Raw genomic sequence first — 21,706 nt, 5'->3', positions numbered from 1 at the left:
AACAGTTACTTATACATTAAATGAACTGCTGTGCACGTAATAATGAAAACATGAGATACTGTAATACTGTCAGACTAATTCACACTGATGCAAAACAATCCCAGCCAATCGGGAAGCAGAATGTTTAATGTCAAAGGGACTCCGGTCGTTCAATTCATTCATCCATCTTGGTGATGCCCCCCCGGTCAATAATTTTTCAGAAATGCTGAAAGATGAAGAACCAAACTTCTCTACAACTATTTGCTGAATTTAACAGGGAAACATGACGCATTATAGACCTTGTTATTAAACCTCACGAATATAAATCTATCAGTCTTGTAAACCATTGTCCAAGCTGCAAATCGGGGCAAAATTGGAGAAAAAGTTGTGTAGTGTCGTCCAGCCATAACACAAAGTCGCCGCAAGTCAATTATTGGGGTCACATCTCATTAGGGTAGAAACTCGGATACGCAACTTCCCTACTACATACTATTCCAATATCATGCATACATGCATGCATACTACATATAGGGCACATACTTATCACACACACTGTGTTGTATTGTACAGTCAATAAGAACACACTCAATTGAATTCCTTATAGACTGAATTCAGGCAGCTTAAAGGACATTTCGGAACCCACCTGTGTGTTGCTGATGCTGGTCCATGTTTACCGGACGCAGGAAACACATGATGCAAATAATCACTCAACAACTTCTCGTTGACAATACCTGAAAAATATGAACCATGTACAGTACATAAACTCATAAGCATGTGGAATGACAATTCTTCGCTAGTCACTTGTACGTATAGCACATATAGCACATAAACATACCTGCAGATTTAGGTTTGTCTGTTTCAGATGTCAGACGGTAGTTGCGTCGGGGCAGGGCAGTGCCACCCTTTGAGCTCATACTGCTGATAGACAGATCACCAATCTGACAGAAACAGACTAATTGTATAAGATATCGCACATCTGTACTGAACGGGTGTCGAGATAAAAATCAACAATCCAAAATAAAAGATGAAACAATGCTGTTTTTTACAGCGAAAAAATGATTAGCTTGAACTGAATTCATTGTGATCTTCGCTGGTTTATGTAAATAAATCACATCATCATTAATGTCAAATATTTCAGTTTAAGATCAAGCTATTGAAGCTGTTGTCATATATGAATGTTTAATATAGCATTTAAATGAATGTTAATAAACCAGGTGCCAATAATTATTGTAATAATATAATTATATATTCATTGATCAACATTAATACGCACGTCATCATAGAGATATGATACCCAGATGATGTAGTAGCATTTAAAAGTGATGTATCAAATGTAAATCATTCAGCGGTTAAAGCGTGGCGCAAGCAACGCCAAGGTCGTGGGATCAGAGGGGATTGGATATACTTAGAAACAAATGTATAGTATAATGCAATGTAAGTCGCTTTGGATAAAAGCGTCTGCCAAATGCATGAATGTAAAAGTTGAATGATTTATAAACCATGGTGTTAACAAGGTACACCATGGTATATGGGTCAAAGACGTCAAAACCTAGGATAGTGAAAGAGTGAAATTACAATTAATTTGCATTCGTAATTTAATATGTCAAAAATGTATTTTTGTTGTAAATATACCTGACAAGATCGTAACACTTGAGCGTCTTCTGTTTTTAGTGGGCGTCTTCTGTGAATCAGGGAAAATGTAATTAAATCGAACAATTTTAACCTATTGTTTTAATGCTTAAACCCTTCTGCGTCTATGACCCATATTTAACCATACAAAAGTAGTACAGTTCATATTTACACTACCGTGTGTTTTGTTACTTTAAGTGTATTCTTTATTATTTAAAACAAGCCAAGCTCAAGTTCTCTTTAATGTCTAATAACACAAAACACACATCTACCCAAACCTACAATAAACAGATACACAGATTCAATAAAGGATTATATTGGCAACACATTTAAACTACAATCCAGCCCCCAAAGCAGCTGCAGTTTCAATGTTTACATGCTGCTGTCCTGGCAAACATAAAACCACATCCACAAAATAAATACAGACAGTCTTCAGTCACTCTGCCAACACTAATAATGGCTATATGATGTCATTTATACGTGTATAACATCTATTAATAACGCATGTCGATGTTATAAAGTGCCCTAAATATCCGCATCAAAAACAATATTTCATATGTTTCACTCTCCGTGTTGAATGCATGTGACACCCAGCACAGTTATGATCATATATACATACACTGTATGGAAATAAAGCGACATTACCGATGGTTGTTTCTTTAATGTCCTGCTGTCGTCACTGATTTGGTGTGTTGTGTTTATTTGTGATCAGCAGATTATGTTATTGGACTCTCTTCTTTAAATGTGTCTACAGTCATTGCCTCCAACCATAGAAACACAATAAACGTGTAGATCTGTGATAGCGTTGAATGCGCGTCTCCCAGTGGGCGGGGCTCCGCGGTGCGGAAGTTATCCGCGATTGGTCAGCCAAGACGTTAAAATGAGATATTTACGAAAACTCGTTATATTGTGCATTTATTAGCGTTAAAGTTTGTGGTTGTCGTTATTTATGTATAACGTATTTCTCGAACCTTTGTTTGAAAAGCAGGGCGTCTGCGTTGCCACGTGACAGCCGCGTCTTATCTCAGCGCTGGTCAGAATGGACCAATCAGAGTCGTTTGTGAAAATACATTTAATCTGTTTTCTCATAGATATAATAGACCGATTTTAAGCGTATTTGTCAGTTTCCGCACATCGCTTTCTATACTAATAAACGGTTGTACTTTAAAGTGACAAGCGTTCAAATTAGACTAATAAAATATAATGCGTGAATGCGGGAGATTTCAATGCTGGACCATCAAGCTCCCCCTACTGGAGAAAATCCCTGTGTCATAAGAGAAGTTAAAAGTAAGGAAAGCTCGTCTTCCAATGCATTTAACCCGAGCAATTCACCGCTACGGTACGTCGTCTAGGACATTTGACTAAGGCGAATCATTTAATCTACTAAATAGCAAGTTGTTGCTTGCTAAACGTCACAATTTGACTTTGCAGAGGCTTCGAAAGTATAATTAAAATCTCAGGACGTTTTGTCTTATATATTTATCTGTGCTTTAAATATTTACATATTTAAATAACAAATATACGAAATAGAAAAAACCTACCCAGCGCACTGTATACAATTCATTTACGTATCAAGTAACTGCCCTGTGATTGGTCAGTCCGAAACAGCGCTGCAAAAAGCAACAGTTCTTGCCGTGTTACTTTGAATACTGCCTGGACAATACATGACACCCCAAAAATTATATTTTTAAACGTTAACAGCCATATTACTAATAAAGTAATATGTTGTCATGACTGTTTAGAAACGCAGTACCTAACTAATAGAAACAAGGTAGACTATGGAAGCTCCGCCCATTGCACGTCCCCATTATACTAAATGTATTTTATTTCTACATGAAAGACTCGTGTGTTCTTCAGTTAACCCCATTGCTATAAATGCAGCACATCCTTAAAACGGACTATATTGTATATGTGTCATATGGTGTGACAGCAAAAAAGTCGTCAACAAACTGTTAATATATTTTTATTTTGTCAGTATTTGTATTTACAATATAAAACAGCATAAGAGAGAATTATCGTTCTTTTTTAATCTAAATTTTTGCTGTCACACCAAATGACACATGTACGGTATATTTGTCAACACGTTTAATGAACGGATTCATAGTCTGATATAAAAAAGTACTTTAATTGTTTTATACAAAAGTAATTTTAAGCTATGAACATTTTGCAGAACTATGAATTACACATGTTCTACTATTGGGACTGTTAATTGTTTCGTCCGTCCACAAAGCCCCTCAGTGTACATCAGCCTGGAGAAACGCTCTCCTCCTGGTCACGTCTTCCTCTCCATATTTTGACTGAAGATGCACAAGCTCATACGGATCAGCTAGCAGGAGTATCTCATCATCCAGAGGGGTCCAGAGGGGTCCGTGTATCTCATACTCGTATCCCTCAAGCAGATAAACCTGAGCTTTGGCCAGGTCACCGTTGGCCTTCAACAGCGCTTTGGTCACCTCAACCAGATCTGTCTTGGTTTCTCTCATCAAGTTTGTGACGTGCTGCTTAATGTCTTCCAAGCTACTCATCAGCGTTTCCGCTGGAGTTGGCTGGCTGTTGTCTTTATTCTGTATTTCGGAGTTTAAGATGAATACATGGGTTTTGGAGGACACAGCTGTGCCACTGGGTCCTGGACGTTCGTCATCAGGTATCTGTGGTGACCCATTGCAAATGGCTTCTGATGGACCCTGTCGGGCATCACTGTCGTTCTCAGCTTGATTTTCTGGTTCTGGTTCTTGTGCAGGTGCAGGTGCTGTTGAACTTTCGTGCGTGTCAGAGAGCTTTTTTGAAGATGCTTCCCTCGGACCCTCTTCTTCTTCTTCGCTTTCATCACCTATCTGTAGAAATAAAACCATTGAGGGTCATTAGATATAACAAGACCTATTATCAATTTGGCCACTTTCTGGTGTACCTGTCTTCTATAAAGAGTAGCACTAAACAACGGCATTACAATATACGGTTTGCATAAATTACTCTCAAGTAAGAAACGCATATAGTTTTAGACACAGCCTAATACAAATGTAAAAACAAATGTGTGACCTTTTAGCTATGTATAAATATAGCGTTAAAAAAAAAGTCATAATAGCAGTACCAATAGTCACAACCCTTGACGTATTCGCAACTCACGTCTAACTTGTTTGTTATTCTGTTGAAGAGGCAATTCAGCATATTGTCTGGCAGACATCTTACAATACTCGGTATCCAAGTTGTAATAAAGAAAACATTGATCGATCACTACAGGCCACATAGCATAGCCATCCACATGCATTGAAAATGTCTTTTCACACAAATGCATTGCCAGAACGAAAGCAAATACCCATTTGAATCGGTTACGCGGCAATTCACCCAAAACAGAAATTACAATGGTATCACATGATCACCCAGAACCCGTCATGGCATGTTAACATGATCATCTTCCATAATAAACATAAAGGTAGATAACCAACGGGTTTCAGCTGAAACTGTGTTAAAGGTTCTTAAGATTTAAGTTTTTTATAAACAACCAATGTGTGTATTATATCAGATATAACAGACATTATAAATGCTAATCCCTTTTGACAGTTCAGTTTTTTGACTTAAGATAATAAAAAGCTATTCTTCTACAAAAAGTTATGTATTTTAGACAACAGCACAATGTTTTTTGGAGTTGTTTGATCATACCCCGTCAGAATCTTCAAACTCTCTAGCTGCCCTTGCAAGAATGCCAAGTGTCTTGGCGGCGGGTGAGGAGGTTTCGCAGGGTGTTTTTCTGGTTTCTGTGAGAGATGAGGAATGTCCGTTTGATTCTAAAAGCAAATGAAAGAAAATAAGAATGTTTTTTGTAAATCGCTTGTCGGTGGAGTTCAAGAACACCCCCAGAGGTACGATATGGTAAACACATTTACTACTAGAATAAAGTTAGGTATGAAAACGGTTTGTTTTTACACACAACATTAAAAATAAACATTACTGTGCATAACATTTTTTTTCAACAGAAACTTTAAATATTGTCTTTAATAATTACTGCATTGGCGCCAGATAGTCACCTTAAAAAAGAGCTTATAGAAACACAAAAAAGCTTATCCACGCATAAAACACTGAAGTAATTTTGTACTGATGAATGTTATTAGTCTAAGAGAAGTCATAATGCATTTTATAAGGTACGTTACCTTCCGGACCTTGTTCATCACAATCATCATCTAGTCTTGGTCTTTTGGACTTTTCAGGACTTGGCTGAGTTTGACTTTGTTGTTCTTCATTTGTTACTTCCTGTTCTTGGACCTGGCGGCAAGACTCCTGCTGACCAGCATCACTCGAACCCTGTTGAGGTTCCTCAGCTGCTTCAGGAACATCTGGAGGAGAAGGCTGAGGATTGGACACATCGGCTGGACACAAACTGTTCTCGGCAACCACTTGCGTGGAGTCCGAGTCAACAACGGACTTCTGAGGTGACTTTTGAGAAGATTCATCCTTTGAGGAGGTTTGAGAGATATTTTCCCTATTCACGGAACTGTCTAGGCTTTTTCTTTTAGATGCCACACTACAACATTTCTCCGAACTTTGGTCTTTAAGCTTAAACTGAATGTGTCTTTTAAATCGATCCTTCATGGACTGCCAGGTGTGTTTGGTGAGCTTTTTGTCCTGCATTTCTCTCCAAACCAGGATGCCTTTCGCCTCACTTTGCCGCTTTTCAATAAACTTCAATATAGCAGCGTCATCTTCTGCTGAGTAACTCAACCGTCCGTTTCCCTGGTTTTGAGTAGAACTCCTTGTCTGTTTCGAAGGCCCACCATTAATGACGTATCTATCCCTATCTAACAGCTGGTTCTGCTCTAAACAGTCTCTGATGTATTGAATGGAGATATAGGTTTGTCCAGTGCTTGTCATGGCACTACTTGCATCCTTGGGGTCGGCTAGTAAAATTGCACTATGCTCTTGAATGCGACACATTTTACCGCCTCCTTTGGTTACGAGCGGGGCTATTTGTTCTTTGGTGGGGCCAGGTCTTATAAAGAACTTCATCTGTTGTCCACTTGCGTCCAGGAATAAGACTGAAGGCATGTCAGACACAACCTCCTTCACCGTCTTTGACATGTTTAGAATTATCTGGAGAGAAATAAAGGAAACATTATTTTTTTATTTATTTCTATAGCACTTTTACAAATTCAGCATTAAAAGAATAATATACAAAAGTAAGTCATAGAAAACTGGAAAATTGTCAAATACATAGAATACATGGTATTACTGCAAATCTTCCATGTCTGTGCAAATAGATATATATATATATAAATACATTATACTTTTTTTAATACGCATCTTTATAAGTTTTGCTTATTATTGTTTTACGAGTTTCAAAATGTTCATCGAATCGCATAGTTGGAGAGTAAAGTTACTGGTACAATGTTTAACCTAATTCTTCATATAAAATGATCTATGTAATATATTCAATTCTTAATTTACGTAATATTCTTTATATTTACGTAAAAATATTTGTAAATGTTTCACACTGCGTTTGTTTACAAATTGGTAACGACGTCAAAACAATATTAAGTGTCTTGAATTAAATAAACCTTCGTTAAATGACGACTAAAAAGCTGAGAAATATATTTAAATAAATGATAAAATATGAATTATTCCTCGCTAATAAAATGCACTGATCTCGGTTTCACAACTAACGTTACGATGGATTACTTTTGACTCTTTTAAAACAACGAAGGTCATACATGCCCCTACAAACACACGTGTGAACTGTGTGGTGAATACACGCAGAAAACTTCAAAGACATAAATATAAACCGAAATAAAATATAAACCGAAATATCATAAACTACCTGCTCTGCTGTGCAGTGTCTCGGGAGCGCGACCGTAAATGTGCGGCAATAACAGAAAAAAAGCGAAGTGATGGAAACATTTCAAAATAAGAGTCACGAGCTAAGCGTTTCAATGTCAACGGTTTAGGCTGGAGCAAACGGAGACTTTTATTTGGAAAGTAACCGCCTTTACGCGGGAAAATAAATTACCTTCCGGAAAAAGTGAAAGTAAATCTTTATTATTTAATGCTTTTGTTGTTCTTCATCTTTTGTTTTATTCCTGAGATTTTTTTTATTTTATTATTATTATTGTTTTTGTTGTCCAAAAAAGTTATAGTTGTTGTTGTTTTAATGAAACTACTATGTTTGTTCAGATGTTTTATGTATGTCAGTGCACCATGTACTATAGGGACAATTTTAAACTTTAAATCCCTGTGTGCTGTGCATGTGTGTATGAGATGATAACGCCATATATAGTCATGTGACCTACCAAGGGGCTCTCCATAGACACAGCATAATAAGCCAGGTCAATTTATTTTCTGTTTCAAACAAAGAAAATCACCAGTCAACAGAAGAAAAACTCAACTACAAGTTTGGGCACTTGTGATCCGTAAAATGCTACAGCCCCTGCCTTAGTACAAGCACTTTATTCACATTACTGGTTACTCTGTCCTTGACTATAATTTAGGTAAGCAAATGACTAAGTTTTAATTTAAGTCAGTTGTGGCCTAATGGTTAGAGTGTTGGGCTTGTGATCAGAAGGTTGCTGGTTCAAATCTCAGTGCCAGCAGGTCATTACTGAAGTGCCCTTGAGCACCTTACCCCTGATTGCTCTGCAGTAATGTGCCACTGTATAAAACTACTTGTAAATCGCTTTGGATAAAAGCGTCTGCCAAATGAATAAATGTAAATGTAAAATGTAAGTCTAAAAATACAATGATTAATACACTGCCCGTCCAAAAAAGTCTCCACCTGTATTTAATTTAGCAAATAGGTACGAGCCTCCGATTGGATTGGAGGTCTAGGTTCAGCAATGTTATATGCCCAAAGAATGAGGTCAGCTGACTACCTTACAATACTGAATGACCATGTTATTCCATCTATAATTTTTGTCTTCCCTGATTGCACAGGCAGATTGCAAGACGATGCCAGGATTCATCGGGCTGAAATTGTAAAAGAGTGGTTCATGGAGCATGAGACACCACAGACTCCATATCTAAACCCCATTGAGAACCTTTGGATGTGCTGAAGAAGACTTTGCGCAGCGGTCCGACTCTCCCATCATCAATACAAGATCTTGCCAAAAATTTATGCAACTCTGGACTGGAATAAATACGGTGACATTGCAGAAGCTTATCAAAACGATGCCACGGCGAATGTGAGCCGTAAGCAAAGCTAAAGGTGGTCTAACGAAACATTAGAATGTGTGACTTTGTCTGGGACGGGCAGTGTACTGTATATCCCATTTTTACATGGGGTTACCTTTGAGGAAGTGCTTGGCATTAAAAGTACCTTGGGCCTAAATTTGCCTCTGTTGGTCCCATCTTCACATAATTTTGAGAGTATAGTTATTTTAGTAATGGTTAAAGGGATAGTTCACCCAAAAATAAAAATAATGACATATTTTACTCACCTTCAAGTCCAAATCTGTATACATTTCTTTTTTCTAATGAACACAGAGATATATAATTGGAAGAATGTTTAAATACAATAGAATAGTTCTTGGACCCCCGTGACTGACATAATAGGAAAAATTACGTTGAAACACAAAAGAAGATATTTTGAAAAATCTAGAACAGTTCTGGGCTTACTTTTAACTACTATCATAAGTTCTGGGGTCCAAGAACTATTTTGTTACAAACATTCATCTAAATATATTTCTTTGTGTTTAACCAAACAAAGAAAACTATAACGGTTTGGAACAACTAGAGACTCAGTAATTCATGACAGAATTATCATTTTGGTGTTTAAAAATGAAAAGTCCGGTGAATTTCTAGTTTTAGATTTAGATTTGAGTGGTTGTTTTTCATGGCAGACCGGTTGCCAAAAAAGCACCTAGCGCCTCTGCTGGTCTTTTGCATTACACAATTTTGAGAAAACAGTTAAAAGCACCCCTCCTAAAGTCCTTGCATCACACAATTTGAGTGAATATTTAAATGCCCATTGTGGTTATGGGTGGTGAGATTCATGCATGTGATGCGTTCCTAATGGGAGATGTGATGGGTGCTATTTCTGGGCAAAACAGATCCTGCCAAGATATTATCCCCTTGAAGTATTACTTTGTCATGTAGTGTCTGTGCCTGTGAAACATTATTATATGTCTATGGCCTTGGGAATAAAAGCTTAATGAGACAGTGTTGCTTGTGTGCATGCATCAAACTAATTGTTTTTACTATATGTGCATTCACAGATACGTTTGAGGGGGTAGAATCAGGGCAGATGGGCAAAACCAATCCTGCTTCAATATTACCACCCTTGAATTATTAGCATGTCTGTGTTAATATGAAGACGTTCTACATTAGACATGGTTGTTTGCATGCATCAAATAATTGTTTTGACTATATGTGCATTTATGCATAAGTTTGAGGGGGTAGAATCGAGGAAGGTGGGCAAAACATAACCTGCCTTTAAATTCCCCCCACCCACTTGAAATATTATCCCGTCCTGTGAAACGTGTTGTTTGCATGGCTTAGAAATACAGCTCTCACACTGGCTGGTCTCTGTTACACAAGCGTCAACCTAAATGTTTTGGCTATATATGCATCAATGCATAAGTTTGAGGGGGTAGAATTGTCGTAAGTCTTTGAGGATGCCATGTATAACAGCCTGTTTTCCACAGGAGGTCCTCTAAGGTTATGCTTCTAAAATGAATGAGCAATATTTTGGAAATCCGGAAAGTGGCATCTGGATCATAGTTTGAATTGTCGATGTGTTCAGTCACATAAACATTTTCAATCCAGTCGTCATCGTCCACACTGATAATAATGCAGACCGTATTGCTGTCGTCGTCATTATAGGTAGAATAGTCTCCTGAGACATATGAAGGAAGCTGATCAGCTCCTGATGAATTAAGACCACATAGTGTGGGATATCTACAGTACATCCGGTAGAAGTCGATCACCAAACTAATCATATCTTTTTTTTTAAAATGGTGAAAACCAAAATATCTCTTGTAAGAGCGCATTTCATTATTGGTTTAAAAAAACAGTACAAGAGTTAAAGTCCATGTCTGGGCCGAGGTCGACCAAACCAAGAGTCTCTCAGCTGGGCTATTTTATTAAATGTTTCTACCATGGCTTTTTACCTGAGTAGAAGGACCATCAATATTGAATAAATATGCAAAATCACTCCTTACTTGGAGACATTATTATATCTAAAATAGAAAATTGAAACAGTGTTGTAACGTCTTTAAAAATGGTCATACACAGCCTTCTGCAGAAGTTTAAATATTGAATTCAGTAGAAAAATAGATCTGCATTTAAAATAATGATGAGATATTAATTGTATTTAAATCAAGGTGTCTGGCATCAATAGATATAAACATCATATAACTGTTACTATGTTATGTGATTAAAAGAGATTAGCATATTAGCTGGGAAAGAGAAACTAAATCCCTCTTACACAACACCAGCCTTACAATGCTCTTAAACAAAGTACAGGTGCAGTATTTTCCCATACATGCAAACGGATTTAAAGGTCCCAGGATTTTGGGTTAAATTGTCCCTATAGTACATTGTGCACTGGCATACATTAATCTTCTGAACAAACATAGTAGTTTCATTAAAACAACAACAATAATAATAAAAGCACAGGGATAAAAACAAAAGATAAAACACCATAACATCATTAAATAAACAAGAGTTGTCTCTTCTAGCTGTAGAGACACAGAACAAACACATCAACCTAAACCAGGTAAACAGGAACAGATTCCAGTGTGGGTGTGGCGTTTCTATGGAGAGTTCAAATCAGCCTTTTATAATTGGGTATGAGTGTCATATTCAAACACAGTGAAGCACACAGCCTGGTCGGGTCCAAGTGCAGCTGTATTAAAAGGCGTAACTCAGCAAACAGGCAAAGACACAAGGTCAAGGTACAGCTCAAAACACGGAACAAGGAAAATAGGTAAGGAACATGGGAAACAAACAAACAATACTGAACCATGTGTAATGGAGTGAGTGTGGCTAAAATTGTGACTGGGTGATAGCCAACAGGTGTAATCAGACATATTCTGTTCATTTATTTTTATTACTATACTATTACCAACATGGTATGATCGTGTATATAAAGTGCACAACGAAAGAGTAGAATTCAGGGAGAAATCACAGGAGCATCCAAAACACAACCAAACTAAAGTCATATTTATATTTAATCTATGTGTAGCATTAAAGGGACAGTTCACCCAAAAATGAGAATTTCGCCTCATTTGCTCACCCTCGTGTCATTTCATACCTGTATGAATGACTTGGTTCTGATCAACACAGAGAAAGATATTTGAAAGAACGTTTAGCAATTTTCAATTCTGTGACATCATTGACTCCCACAATTTGGACCAATTAAATGGTAGTCAAAGGTGCCCCAGAACTGTTCGTGTTCATTCTTTTTCACGAGAACAAAAAACATACAATATTTTTTCCAACTATGGTTGTGGATGCCATCACAGAACTGAAAATTGCTCACATTCTTACAAATATCGTTCTATGTGTTTAACAGAACAAATAGATTTATACAGGGCAGAAATAACCTGAATGACAGAATTTACATTCTTGAGTGAACTCACCCTTAAAACTAGACCTGTCAAAATGACTCGCTGAACCCTGACGACGTTACTTTCGAGCACTATGTAATGCATACATTTATGAACACACCCAGAACATTTTATTGTTAAGTTTCTGTTTCTGTTACAGCTAGAACCAAACAGCAACTTCCAAGAAACTCCAACATTTATTTGATGGTTGCCAAACAAAGGTATGATCTCCTTTCCTCCCTTTTCTAATCGCATGAATTACTTTGCTTTAAAATGATCTTTATGTGAAATGGAAAAGAAACACAAATGAGAAAAAATTGTAACAAACAAAAAACGCTGAGAGGCCACGGGAATGTATACACAAATTTTGCACAAAGCAACTAAAACAAACCTGTGATGTGAAAACACAGTTTGAACCACAACAAATAATATCATATCTAAAGTATACAGCATGTTTGTATTTAGAATAGAAAACATCTTTCACCTGTGTGATTTAGCTTCCCAGTCCTTTTTCCAATTATAAAATACTTTTGCGGTGACAATTCAGATACTTTCTCTTTGTTAACTCAATTTTGTGTTGTAAATGACTGTTTCTTACTGTTGGCTGTCTTTACTAACGTAAGTGGGTTGAAATTTCGGTATTTGATTCATGTCTGAACAGCCAAATCACAATAGATTCAGATCAATCAGGAGCACATCATATTTATTTGACGTTGACGGCTGTTGTGTTTTACAGTATCATTTACATTTGGAGACAGAGAACACAACATGGATGTGTAGATACTGTCACATTTTCACTAAAGTCTAAAACCGAGTTATCTTGCATGTTTATTTATAATTTCGATATTAATATCTCCTCCTCAGGTAAAACACAATGGTGAAAACAATAAATGAAATAGCCCATTTGAGAGACTCTGGGTTTGGTCAACCTTGGCCCAGACATGGTCTTAAACTCCTGTACTGGATGGCCAAGGAATGCATTTCTTTTGACAACAATAAAAATATGGTCTCTGAATGCATCCCAGCCGATGGAGATTTTGGTTTTCACCGTTTTGGGAACAGATACGATGAAAATGGTGTTAAATTACTACCGGATGAAGACATCCCATACTACGTGGTTGGCAATCTTAATTCACCAGGAGCTGATGAACTTCCTTCATATGTCTCAGAAGACTATTCTACCTATAATGATGATGACAGCAATACAGACCGGATCATTGTCAGTATTGACGATGACGAGTATATTGAAAGAGTTTATGTGACTGAACACATCGACAATTCAAACTATGATCCAGATGCCACTTTCCGGATTTCCAAAGGCCTGCTCATGTTCATCAAGAGAATGAATTTGGAGATGTTTCAGAAAACTGTTCAGGCAGCTTCCCCAATACTTAGCCATTATGTACCTCATACTCTCCCTACTTCATATTCCATGGATTTTTCAGCTAGTCTCCATCCAGAACAACACATTAATGTTCACAATCAACCTCTGACTACTCCATCAAGCAGTCACACACCTCGGACCCTCCCAACTTCAAACGTTGCTGTGGATCTTTCAGCCAATCTCTCTCCAGAAATCAATGGTAATGTTGACAAAGAACCTCCTCCAATTGCTAAAAAAAACCCTGACACCATGATCTCGATGCCAGAAGATTTAAAGCACCCACCGATGACATGTTGGAGAAATTGTGCCATACTTTAATTTATTCTGAGGCCAGTTAATAGATGCTAAAACAAAACCTAAGCTGCGTCCGACAATCCTTTTATTGTACCTGTATTCTCTTTGACCCATGACGTATTTATAACAACGTATACATTGGCAATATTAAAGACATAATTAGTCACAAGGAATTCATTTATGGTTGCTTACATTTGAAAACGGACATTCGCCTTAGTTTTCCGCTCTTTTTTTATTCGACCGCTACTGGGCTCCCGTGGCATCATGGGATAGAGAAGTGTCCATCCGATGCGCAATCATAAATCTCGGCGCAAGCAGTAGACCAGTGGTTCTGAAACGTTTTCCGTTGTAATGCCCTCCTTCGTGTAGAGTCCATCGCTTTAGCGGCGCCCCAAATAAAAACCTATGATCTTAAACTTAGTTATAAAATCCTGGAACATCAATTCTCAGTCTTATTTTTCTGAAGTTTGATTGCATAAGATCTATGATAAACTTGTATCCCCCTGGATCCGTCTTGGGGACCCCCAAGTTTGAGAACCACTACAGTAGACCATCCAGATATTTCGGACATACTATTCATAACTCATCCTAATTTCGACTGCTATATGGAAGTAGGAGATTTTGGACGCAGGGCTAGTTTTACTGACTAACAATTAGTTAGGGCTTATTAGCTATAGCTTTTGATTGGTTAAAACCAAGCATGCCACACATATCCTGCAGTGGATCGCCCCCTGGTGGCTAAGACCTATAGAGAAGGGTGAGCAAATAGTCATGATTTGTTTCAAAATAAATAAATAATGATACGTACAGTGATGACAATACTGGTATAATGTACTAATTAAATTTATTTTATTATTAACAATTGACAGACTGCCACTGACAGTCTGTGTAAAATATACATTATCAATTATGCATTTGTTTGCTTATAATTTGCTTGATTGCATGTGAAACGATTAACATTGTTTGTCTGTAAATCACTTTAACTGTAATAACAAGTACATATTTACATTAGTGTTGATATGTGTTAAACTTGCTGTACTCTTGATCTGTAACTGTACATATTTGGTATATATATATATATATATATATATATATTTGCAAAAATGTTTAACAGAGTGATGCTGAGGTGAGATGATAAAGACCAATTCCAGCATGGAGAGGTTCAGTGAATGTTGTGTTAAATGTGTGCAAGTGTTTCAGTGTGTGCAGGTCAGAGATGCTGTAAAAAGACAAAGTACCAGCGAGCCAGTTCAGAGACACTCCTACTCTGTTACTGGAGTCTGAACGGACATGTGTTCTCTCTTTATTGTGATAGACGGTAAATCTGTCACTCGAACAGGTTAGACTCCACGACTCTGCATTTTGTCCAAACTCACCGTCACTCCCTCCTTTCCGGTCGATTCGCTTGTAAGTGACTGATATATCGGCTACTCCGGTCCATTCAACCTCCCAGTAACAGCGTCCAGACAGACTCTCTCTACACAGCACTTGAGCGTTTATATCAAATCTCTCTGGATTATCAGGGTACTTCTGATCCGCTTTCACATATTTTACCGATCTGCCGTCTTCTGACACTACGAGATACGTGTGAGCTGTGTTTGGATCCAGTGTGAGATGACAGACATCTAGACACAACAGAGAACATTTACTGTACAACTGTATCATAGGAGTAGTTAGTGTTACCAAAATATAACTCAACGACACAATAGAGAGTAATAATATATTTTGTTGAAACCTCGAGAATTTTTTTTAATGCATTTGTAGAGTAAAAGATAGTGAGCTCTGTTTTATTGAATTATAACATAATTATGGATGGAGAATATAACTGTTATTTTTATGAATAACTTGAACTCATTGAAGGGGACAGATCGATTCTAAAAAGCATTTGATTGGACAAGGTTTTGACAAAAGGATGAAGTATAGTGAGGACATCATGAAATTTCTAGATTTTATTTCGGAGCGCACAAGTGAGATGGTCCGTTTTGAATTTTGTCAGCTCTTTGGAGCATATCAGGTTATGGATGCCCTTAAGGCTAATATACTTTTATTTAAAGTCATTTCTACTATCACAAGATACAGACACATACCACTCAGCTCATGTTAATGTGTATACCTACATTTTTGTGGTCCTGGTGTAATCCTCCTTTTCCCTCTATGATCCACACTATAAAGCACAGAACAAATACAGTAGATCACATTCTGTTTATGGGATACAACACCTGTATTCAAATTAACTAAATAAGATAAACAGTATAAGAGCTAATTAGATTTAACAAAGGGAGATGCCCCGTTTTCAAAGGTTTGTGTTTTTATGCCCCTAAAGCGCAGCTTTCATGTGACGGTCAAATGATCCAGAATAAAAGTTTGTGTTTACATAGTATATGTCTGTGTGCTGTGCATATTCATTTTGTATTTATAAAAACATACTCATATTTAAGAAAAATAAAAAAATGAATAAACACTTATACTGTATATACTATAAATTATAAGAAAATATTAATAAAACATCTAAATATTTCCTAAATATATATACACATGTACACAGACATAGATTATGTTAACACAAACTTTTAAAAATTTCCATTTTCAGATGAAAACTGTCTTGTAAACATTCCTTACAGTGATAAATAAGACACTATGGCCTACATGCATTCTGTAAAACACATTTGTATTTAAAACTAATAAGCATTGTATTTTTTTAGCATAATCCTCAGACCCCAATGTTTTGTATTTTCTCATGATCCTCACCAAAAAACACAGGCTTAATCATGATATATATTTAACTTTCAAAAAATTATGCGGGAATAAAACAAAAACACACAAATACACCAGGCATTATTTTAATATCACGAGCAATGAATGAGTTTTCATACTTGAGTTCGTCCAGTGTGCACTTCGGATCGTCTAGTTTATGGGACAGCAGCTGAACTCCCGAGGGTCCCGGGTGATTGTAGCTTAGGTCCAACTCTCTCAGATGGGACGGGTTTAAAGTCAGAGCTGAAGCCAGATAACCACAGCCTTCCTCTGTCACCATACACCCAGATAATCTACAAAAACACGTAAAACATTCAGTAAAATTGTTCAAGATGCAATATATTCTTAACATATAGATGTCAGCTGTAGTATTCAAGCCATCACATGTACCTCTAATGTGATTAATGTGAAAAATATGCAAAGACTAGACAAGGCTTGATAGCAAAACGAACAACACAGGACAGCAAACACAAGGGCATTAAATAGGAAACCAAATCAAGAGGGGAACAGGTGCGGGCATGAAATAATCAACATTCAATAATGAGGAAACGAGAGGGCTCGTTTCACACAATGTCAGCCAGTTAAACCACTGATATTGAACTGATCTTGCTCGCTGTGAAGACCCAGTCCTCTGTACCTTTTTGGTCTTCATAAGCACAGCAGGGTCTGTTGTTGAGGGGAAGCTGGAGTAGTTTGCTCATTTTGTTTTGCCAGTTTATTTGTAAAAAATCTGATATTGACTTCTGTCTCTTCATTGTGGCAGCCTGGTAATACCGCCAGCGGTTAAACAGGTGCCCGCCGTTAGCTCGCGACGACGCTCGCACATGACAGACCTAGTAACTACATCGACGTAACGTCGTAGTTGATAAACAATGAACATTAATTTCAAATCAAAATGCAGCAGTCAGTGGGTCAGTTTTTTTATCGGCAGCAATTGGTGAGAGTGAGTGAAGCTGTGTGGTGACTAGTATTGTTTGGCTCGTAAAAACACAGATACAACTTAGGCTTTTATATAAGATAGCTTGTCAGAGTACAAAAGTTGCCTGGGTCGTGGACCCCCGGCCCCCCAAGTTCCGCGGTCTATGAGCGTGTGCATGAGAGTAGAGAGTGTAGAAACGATCCTGTTGGCCGTCTGTATGATGACTACACGCGCATCCCCAAACTCCCGCCCCCCAATCCCATCAGAAATTAAAATAATTTAATTTATGCAATTCACGTGAGTGATCCCAGCAAGGTCAAAAATACAGAAATCCGTATTTATATGGAACAATCCAATCCCTGTATCATGTTTAGTACCATGCAGTAAGTTCAGTGTCACAGAAACATACTTCTTAAATACGAATCTCCACGAAAGCCATTTGCTGATACGTTACAAAGAACAGTTTATTGACAGAAATGAATACCTCAGTATCTCTAGTAGACAGTTTGCGCTCTTCAGTCCATCAGAGATGAGCTTCACTCCTGAATCCTGCAGATCATTGTCACTCAGGTCCAGCTCTCTCAGAGGAGAGTTTGAGGATTGTAGAGCCGATCTCAACATTTCACAACTCTTCTTAGTGAGGTTACAGCTCACCAATCTGCACAGAACACAAAATAAAGATTCAGACCCAGATAATATTTTCAAGCAAATTATAAGAAAACCTAATATAGTTATTTAGAAAATATTTTTTAATCACATTCATGGCAGAAATACATCAATATGAGAATACAGTATAACTCTGTAACGTAAGGGATGCACGGTATATTACTGATCATATCGGTATCAGCCCATTAATGGTTCTTTTTTATTGTTAGCGCTATCAACCCGCTAATAAAATCAGCCCGATATATTAAAGCCTATAAATTCCGAATAATTTCCTCTGAGGAATGATTTCATTAGCAAAACATTGTTGATGTAGGTACATGACGTAGATATTTATGAATGTATAAACCATAGGAGTAAAAGCAAACAGTCTGAAGCAGATTACTGTCTGAATTATTTCTGTCTTGTGACCACTTTTCTGGGTTGTGAAGAACATCTATAATTATAATTGAAGTTATACAATTTTACTAGAAAAGTTTAAAAGTTAAGGAATCTTTAGCTAGTGTAAAGTAAGCTTGGTACATGATTTTCGGTTGTGCACTTTTTCCCTTTTGTTTCAAGCTCATTCAAATGTAAATGAATATAAAGATAGCACATTCAGCGTAAGGCTTATTCCTCTCACATCTGTACTGAACTCCATCAAGATTCGGTCAAATTAAAAGGAACTTCATGATTGTATTTCAGCACTCACACAGCTTTTCTGCAGTTCCACACCGCTGGCACCAGCCTCTCGCGACCATCCCATGATTTAATGATAAACTTTGTAAGGTCCAACTCCTCCAGCGCCTTCTCTGACAACTGGATCAAATTCGCCAAAGCCGAACACTGTGTAAGGGACAGGTTTTTATTTCTGTCAGATTGTAATAAGATCTGAATTTCTTCCGAAACCGAATTGTCCTTCATTTCAAGCAAGCATTGCGAGAGATTCATCCATCTCTCCTGGCTGATGTTGTTTTTTTGGACCCGTTTAAGGTTTCGGATCACGACCTCAAGACTCTTTGAGCTGTCTTCTGTGTGTGTCAAGAAACCCTGTAAAAGTCTCTGATTGGACTCCAGCGAGATGCCCAAGAGGAAACGTAGGAAAAGATCCAAGTGTCCGTTTTTATCGTTTGAAGCTTTATTTACTGCTCCATTCAGAAACACATTCAGAGGAAGGTTCTTAGCCCTGCTTTTGTACGTTCCTCTCAGAAACACTTTCAGAACGTCACAGTTTTTGTTTAGAAAAGATAAAAACACAAAGCAAGCAGCGAAGAACTCCTGAAAGCTCAGATGTACGAAGCAGTAAACCCTCCTCTGATGAATGACAGATTCCTCCTTAAAGATCTCGGTGCAGATCCCAGAATACACAGAGGCCTCAGTGAGGTTTATGCCGCAGTCTTTAAGGTCTTCCTCATAAAACATCACGTTACCCTTCATCAGCTGTTTGAACGCCAGTTCAGACAGTTTCACAAACACTTCTCTGTGTGACTTCAGGAGGACATCTGGATCTCTCTCATCTTTCTCCTCATACTTCTCATTCCTCATGTTGATCTGAATCAGCAGGAAGTGGATGTACATTTCAGTCAGAGTTTGGGGGATTTCTGCACTGTGATCTTGTTTTAGGATGTTTTGAAGCACCGTGGATGAGATCCAACAGAAGACTGGTATGTGACACATGATGTGAAGACATCTCGCGTTTTTAATGTGTGAGATTATTCTGATGGCTTGATGCTCATCGCTGATTCTCTTCCTAAAATATTCCTCCTTCTGAGGATCGTTGAATCCCTGGATTTCCGTCACACGCGTGATGTATTCAGAGGGGATTTGATTGGTTGCTGCTGGTCTGGAGGTGATCCAGATGAGAGCAGAGGGAAGCAGATCTCCTTTGATCAGGTTTGACATCAACACACTCAATGAGGAAGTCTCAGCCGTGTCTAAAACTTTCTCACTGTCTGCAAACTTCAGTTCAATTCTGCTTTCATCCAGACCATCAAAGATGAACACAACTTTACACTCGTCATAAATCTTTGAGTCCAGATCTTGAAGTTCAGGGTGAAAGACGAGCAGAAGGTTGTGAAGACTGTACCGGTCATCTTTAATCAAGTTCAGCTCTCGAAACGGAAGCACAAACATGAAATCGACATCATGATTTGCTGTTCCCTCGGCCCAATCAAGAATGAACTTCTGCACAGAGACTGTTTTTCCAATTCCAGCGATTCCTTTTGTAAGAGCACACTTGATTTTATCCCTCCTCACTTTTATCTTTTCCTCAGATTCTAGTAGCAGTTTAAAGATGTCATTGCAGGAAATCTGAGTGTCCTGTGTTCTGTTTTTCTTCTCCATGTGTAAAACCTCATGTTCTTCATTCACTCCATCACTCTCACACTCTATGATGTACAGCTGTGTGTAAATCCTGTTCAGGAGGGTTTGATTCTCTCGTAGTTTGATTCCCTCAAACAAACTTTCATACTTGTTCTTCATGCTGGTTTTGTGTTTGTCTTTGACACTCTGCAAGACATCAATCGCTGCCGATCCAGCAGAACCGGGTCCTGCCATGACCTTGTGTGGCTGGGGAACAGGACAGGTTTTAAATCTCTTTCTGCACTGAGGACAGCTGAAGTTTGACTTCTCCATATAGCTACCGATGCATTGCCTACAAAAACTGTGTCCACAGGTGATAGAGACTGGATCTCTCCAAACTTGCTCACACAGTTCACATTTACACTGAAGCTGAAGCAAAACTGACTTATCCACCCTGCACAAAAAACAAGAGAGAAATAAAAAGATAAAAAAGGTAATTGTACATGTTTTACACGCGATTGGACAATGAATTAAATATACTAGGAAAATCATGTTGTGAAATTTGCGACTCACAAAAAAACATGTTTTTGTAGCTATTTTGTAATCTTGTTCTATTCCAATTATGTTCTATTTGTGTTGAGATTAAATACGCATCTCATTTCGTTAAAAACCTTACTGCAGCACAGAACGACTGTTCGTACGATTTAAAACATTACGTTTAATTTCACGTATTGCAATAACACTCCAGGCAAACAAACACCAAGAAAACCAAGAGATATTCTAAATAAACAGCATAAATGGATCATGATAGTAAAAGTGTGTGTGTGCATTAAAGAGATCACCTGGGTTCAGAGGTCACTCCTCCATCACTGAAACGGATTGGCTGATTCATGGAGTTGTTACTCTTCATAGACACACAACTGGGTTCTGGGGATGTTGCCATCTTTTTCTCAGTCCTGCAGATAAGAAGATAAAAAAGGTAATTGTACATGTTTTACACGTGATTGGACAATGAATTAAATAAATATACTATGAAATCTTGTGTTTGTGATTTACAAAAAAACATGTTTGTGTAGCTATGTGTACTCTTGTTCTATTCCAATTATGTTCTATTTGTTTTGAGATTCAATACGCATCTCCTTTATTGGATCTCTCATTAAATACGCATATCGCTTATTGCTCCCTGATCTCTTTGTAAGTCGCTTTGGATAAAAGTGTCTGTGTCACAAGTGAAGCTCCTGCTTCGCTCCTCGATCGCCACCAGAGGGAGCCATC

General features: G+C 37.7%; 3 protein-coding genes and 1 long non-coding RNA gene across 7 annotated transcripts in view; 1 reads left to right on the top strand and 3 right to left on the bottom strand.

Moving 5' to 3' along the window:
• rnf123 (ring finger protein 123) overlaps positions 1-2,379 on the bottom strand; it is a 106,147-nt gene extending 103,768 nt beyond the window's left edge. The window contains exons 1-4 of the mRNA XM_079471511.1: positions 2,254-2,379; positions 1,612-1,660; positions 815-917; positions 623-710 (exon numbers count right to left, since the gene is read on the bottom strand). Of these exons, the coding sequence (XP_079327637.1) occupies positions 623-710; positions 815-893 (167 nt within the window). The 5' untranslated portion in view covers positions 894-917; positions 1,612-1,660; positions 2,254-2,379. The remainder of the gene's footprint in view (positions 1-622; positions 711-814; positions 918-1,611; positions 1,661-2,253) is intronic.
• A 986-nt stretch (positions 2,380-3,365) lies between these two features.
• On the bottom strand, positions 3,366-7,534 carry terf2ip (telomeric repeat binding factor 2, interacting protein). 3 transcript variants are annotated; one of them, XM_079472210.1, is made up of 4 exons: positions 7,415-7,483; positions 5,763-6,690; positions 5,266-5,390; positions 3,366-4,442 (listed from the first exon to the last, which is right to left on the bottom strand). In XM_079472210.1, exons 2-4 carry the CDS (start codon positions 6,676-6,678, stop codon positions 3,843-3,845), a joined length of 1,641 nt encoding a protein of 546 aa, XP_079328336.1. In that variant the 5' UTR covers positions 6,679-6,690; positions 7,415-7,483; the 3' UTR covers positions 3,366-3,842. The 3 variants fall into 3 exon arrangements, with proteins under 3 accessions (XP_079328336.1, XP_079328334.1, XP_079328335.1); XM_079472208.1 differs by having other exon boundaries at positions 3,423-4,442; positions 5,754-6,690; positions 7,415-7,534; XM_079472209.1 differs by lacking the exon at positions 7,415-7,483 and having other exon boundaries at positions 3,538-4,442; positions 5,754-6,704.
• Positions 7,535-11,374: 3,840 nt separating this feature from the next.
• LOC306903092 lies at positions 11,375-14,969 on the top strand. Its single transcript, XR_013787510.1, has 3 exons — positions 11,375-11,515; positions 12,298-12,358; positions 13,002-14,969. It is a non-coding gene; the product is annotated as an uncharacterized lncRNA (long non-coding RNA).
• Positions 14,923-21,350, bottom strand: LOC306903091 (NLR family CARD domain-containing protein 3-like; the record flags this gene model as incomplete). 2 transcript variants are annotated; one of them, XM_079472040.1, is made up of 6 exons in its annotated part: positions 21,274-21,350; positions 18,843-20,885; positions 17,973-18,146; positions 16,689-16,862; positions 15,933-15,979; positions 14,923-15,440 (listed from the first exon to the last, which is right to left on the bottom strand). In XM_079472040.1, exons 1-6 carry the CDS (start codon positions 21,339-21,341, stop codon positions 14,923-14,925), a joined length of 3,024 nt encoding a protein of 1,007 aa, XP_079328166.1. In that variant the 5' UTR covers positions 21,342-21,350. The 2 variants fall into 2 exon arrangements, with proteins under 2 accessions (XP_079328166.1, XP_079328165.1); XM_079472039.1 differs by having other exon boundaries at positions 18,843-21,309.
• Positions 21,351-21,706: the final 356 nt, after the last annotated feature.

Source organism: Barbatula barbatula (assembly GCF_947034865.1).
Source record: "Barbatula barbatula genome assembly, chromosome: 13".
NCBI classification, from domain to species: Eukaryota; Metazoa; Chordata; class Actinopteri; order Cypriniformes; family Nemacheilidae; genus Barbatula; species Barbatula barbatula.
The sequence above is the reverse complement of the archived record's forward strand: the minus strand, read 5'-3'. Positions and strand labels throughout refer to the sequence as shown.

What these genes read in the sequence shown, in the direction of transcription:
- terf2ip (XM_079472208.1), bottom strand. Translation starts at nt 6,678, where the DNA reads ATGTCAAAGACGGTGAAGGAGGTTGTGTCTGACATGCCTTCAGTCTTA. An exon ending in TGATGAACAAGGTCCGGAAG is followed by an intron (nt 5,391 to 5,753) that starts GTAACGTACCTT and finishes ATTTGCTTTTAG; the next exon opens with AATCAAACGGACATTCCTCA. An exon ending in AGTTTGAAGATTCTGACGGG is followed by an intron (nt 4,443 to 5,265) that starts GTATGATCAAAC and finishes TTATTTCTACAG; the next exon opens with ATAGGTGATGAAAGCGAAGA.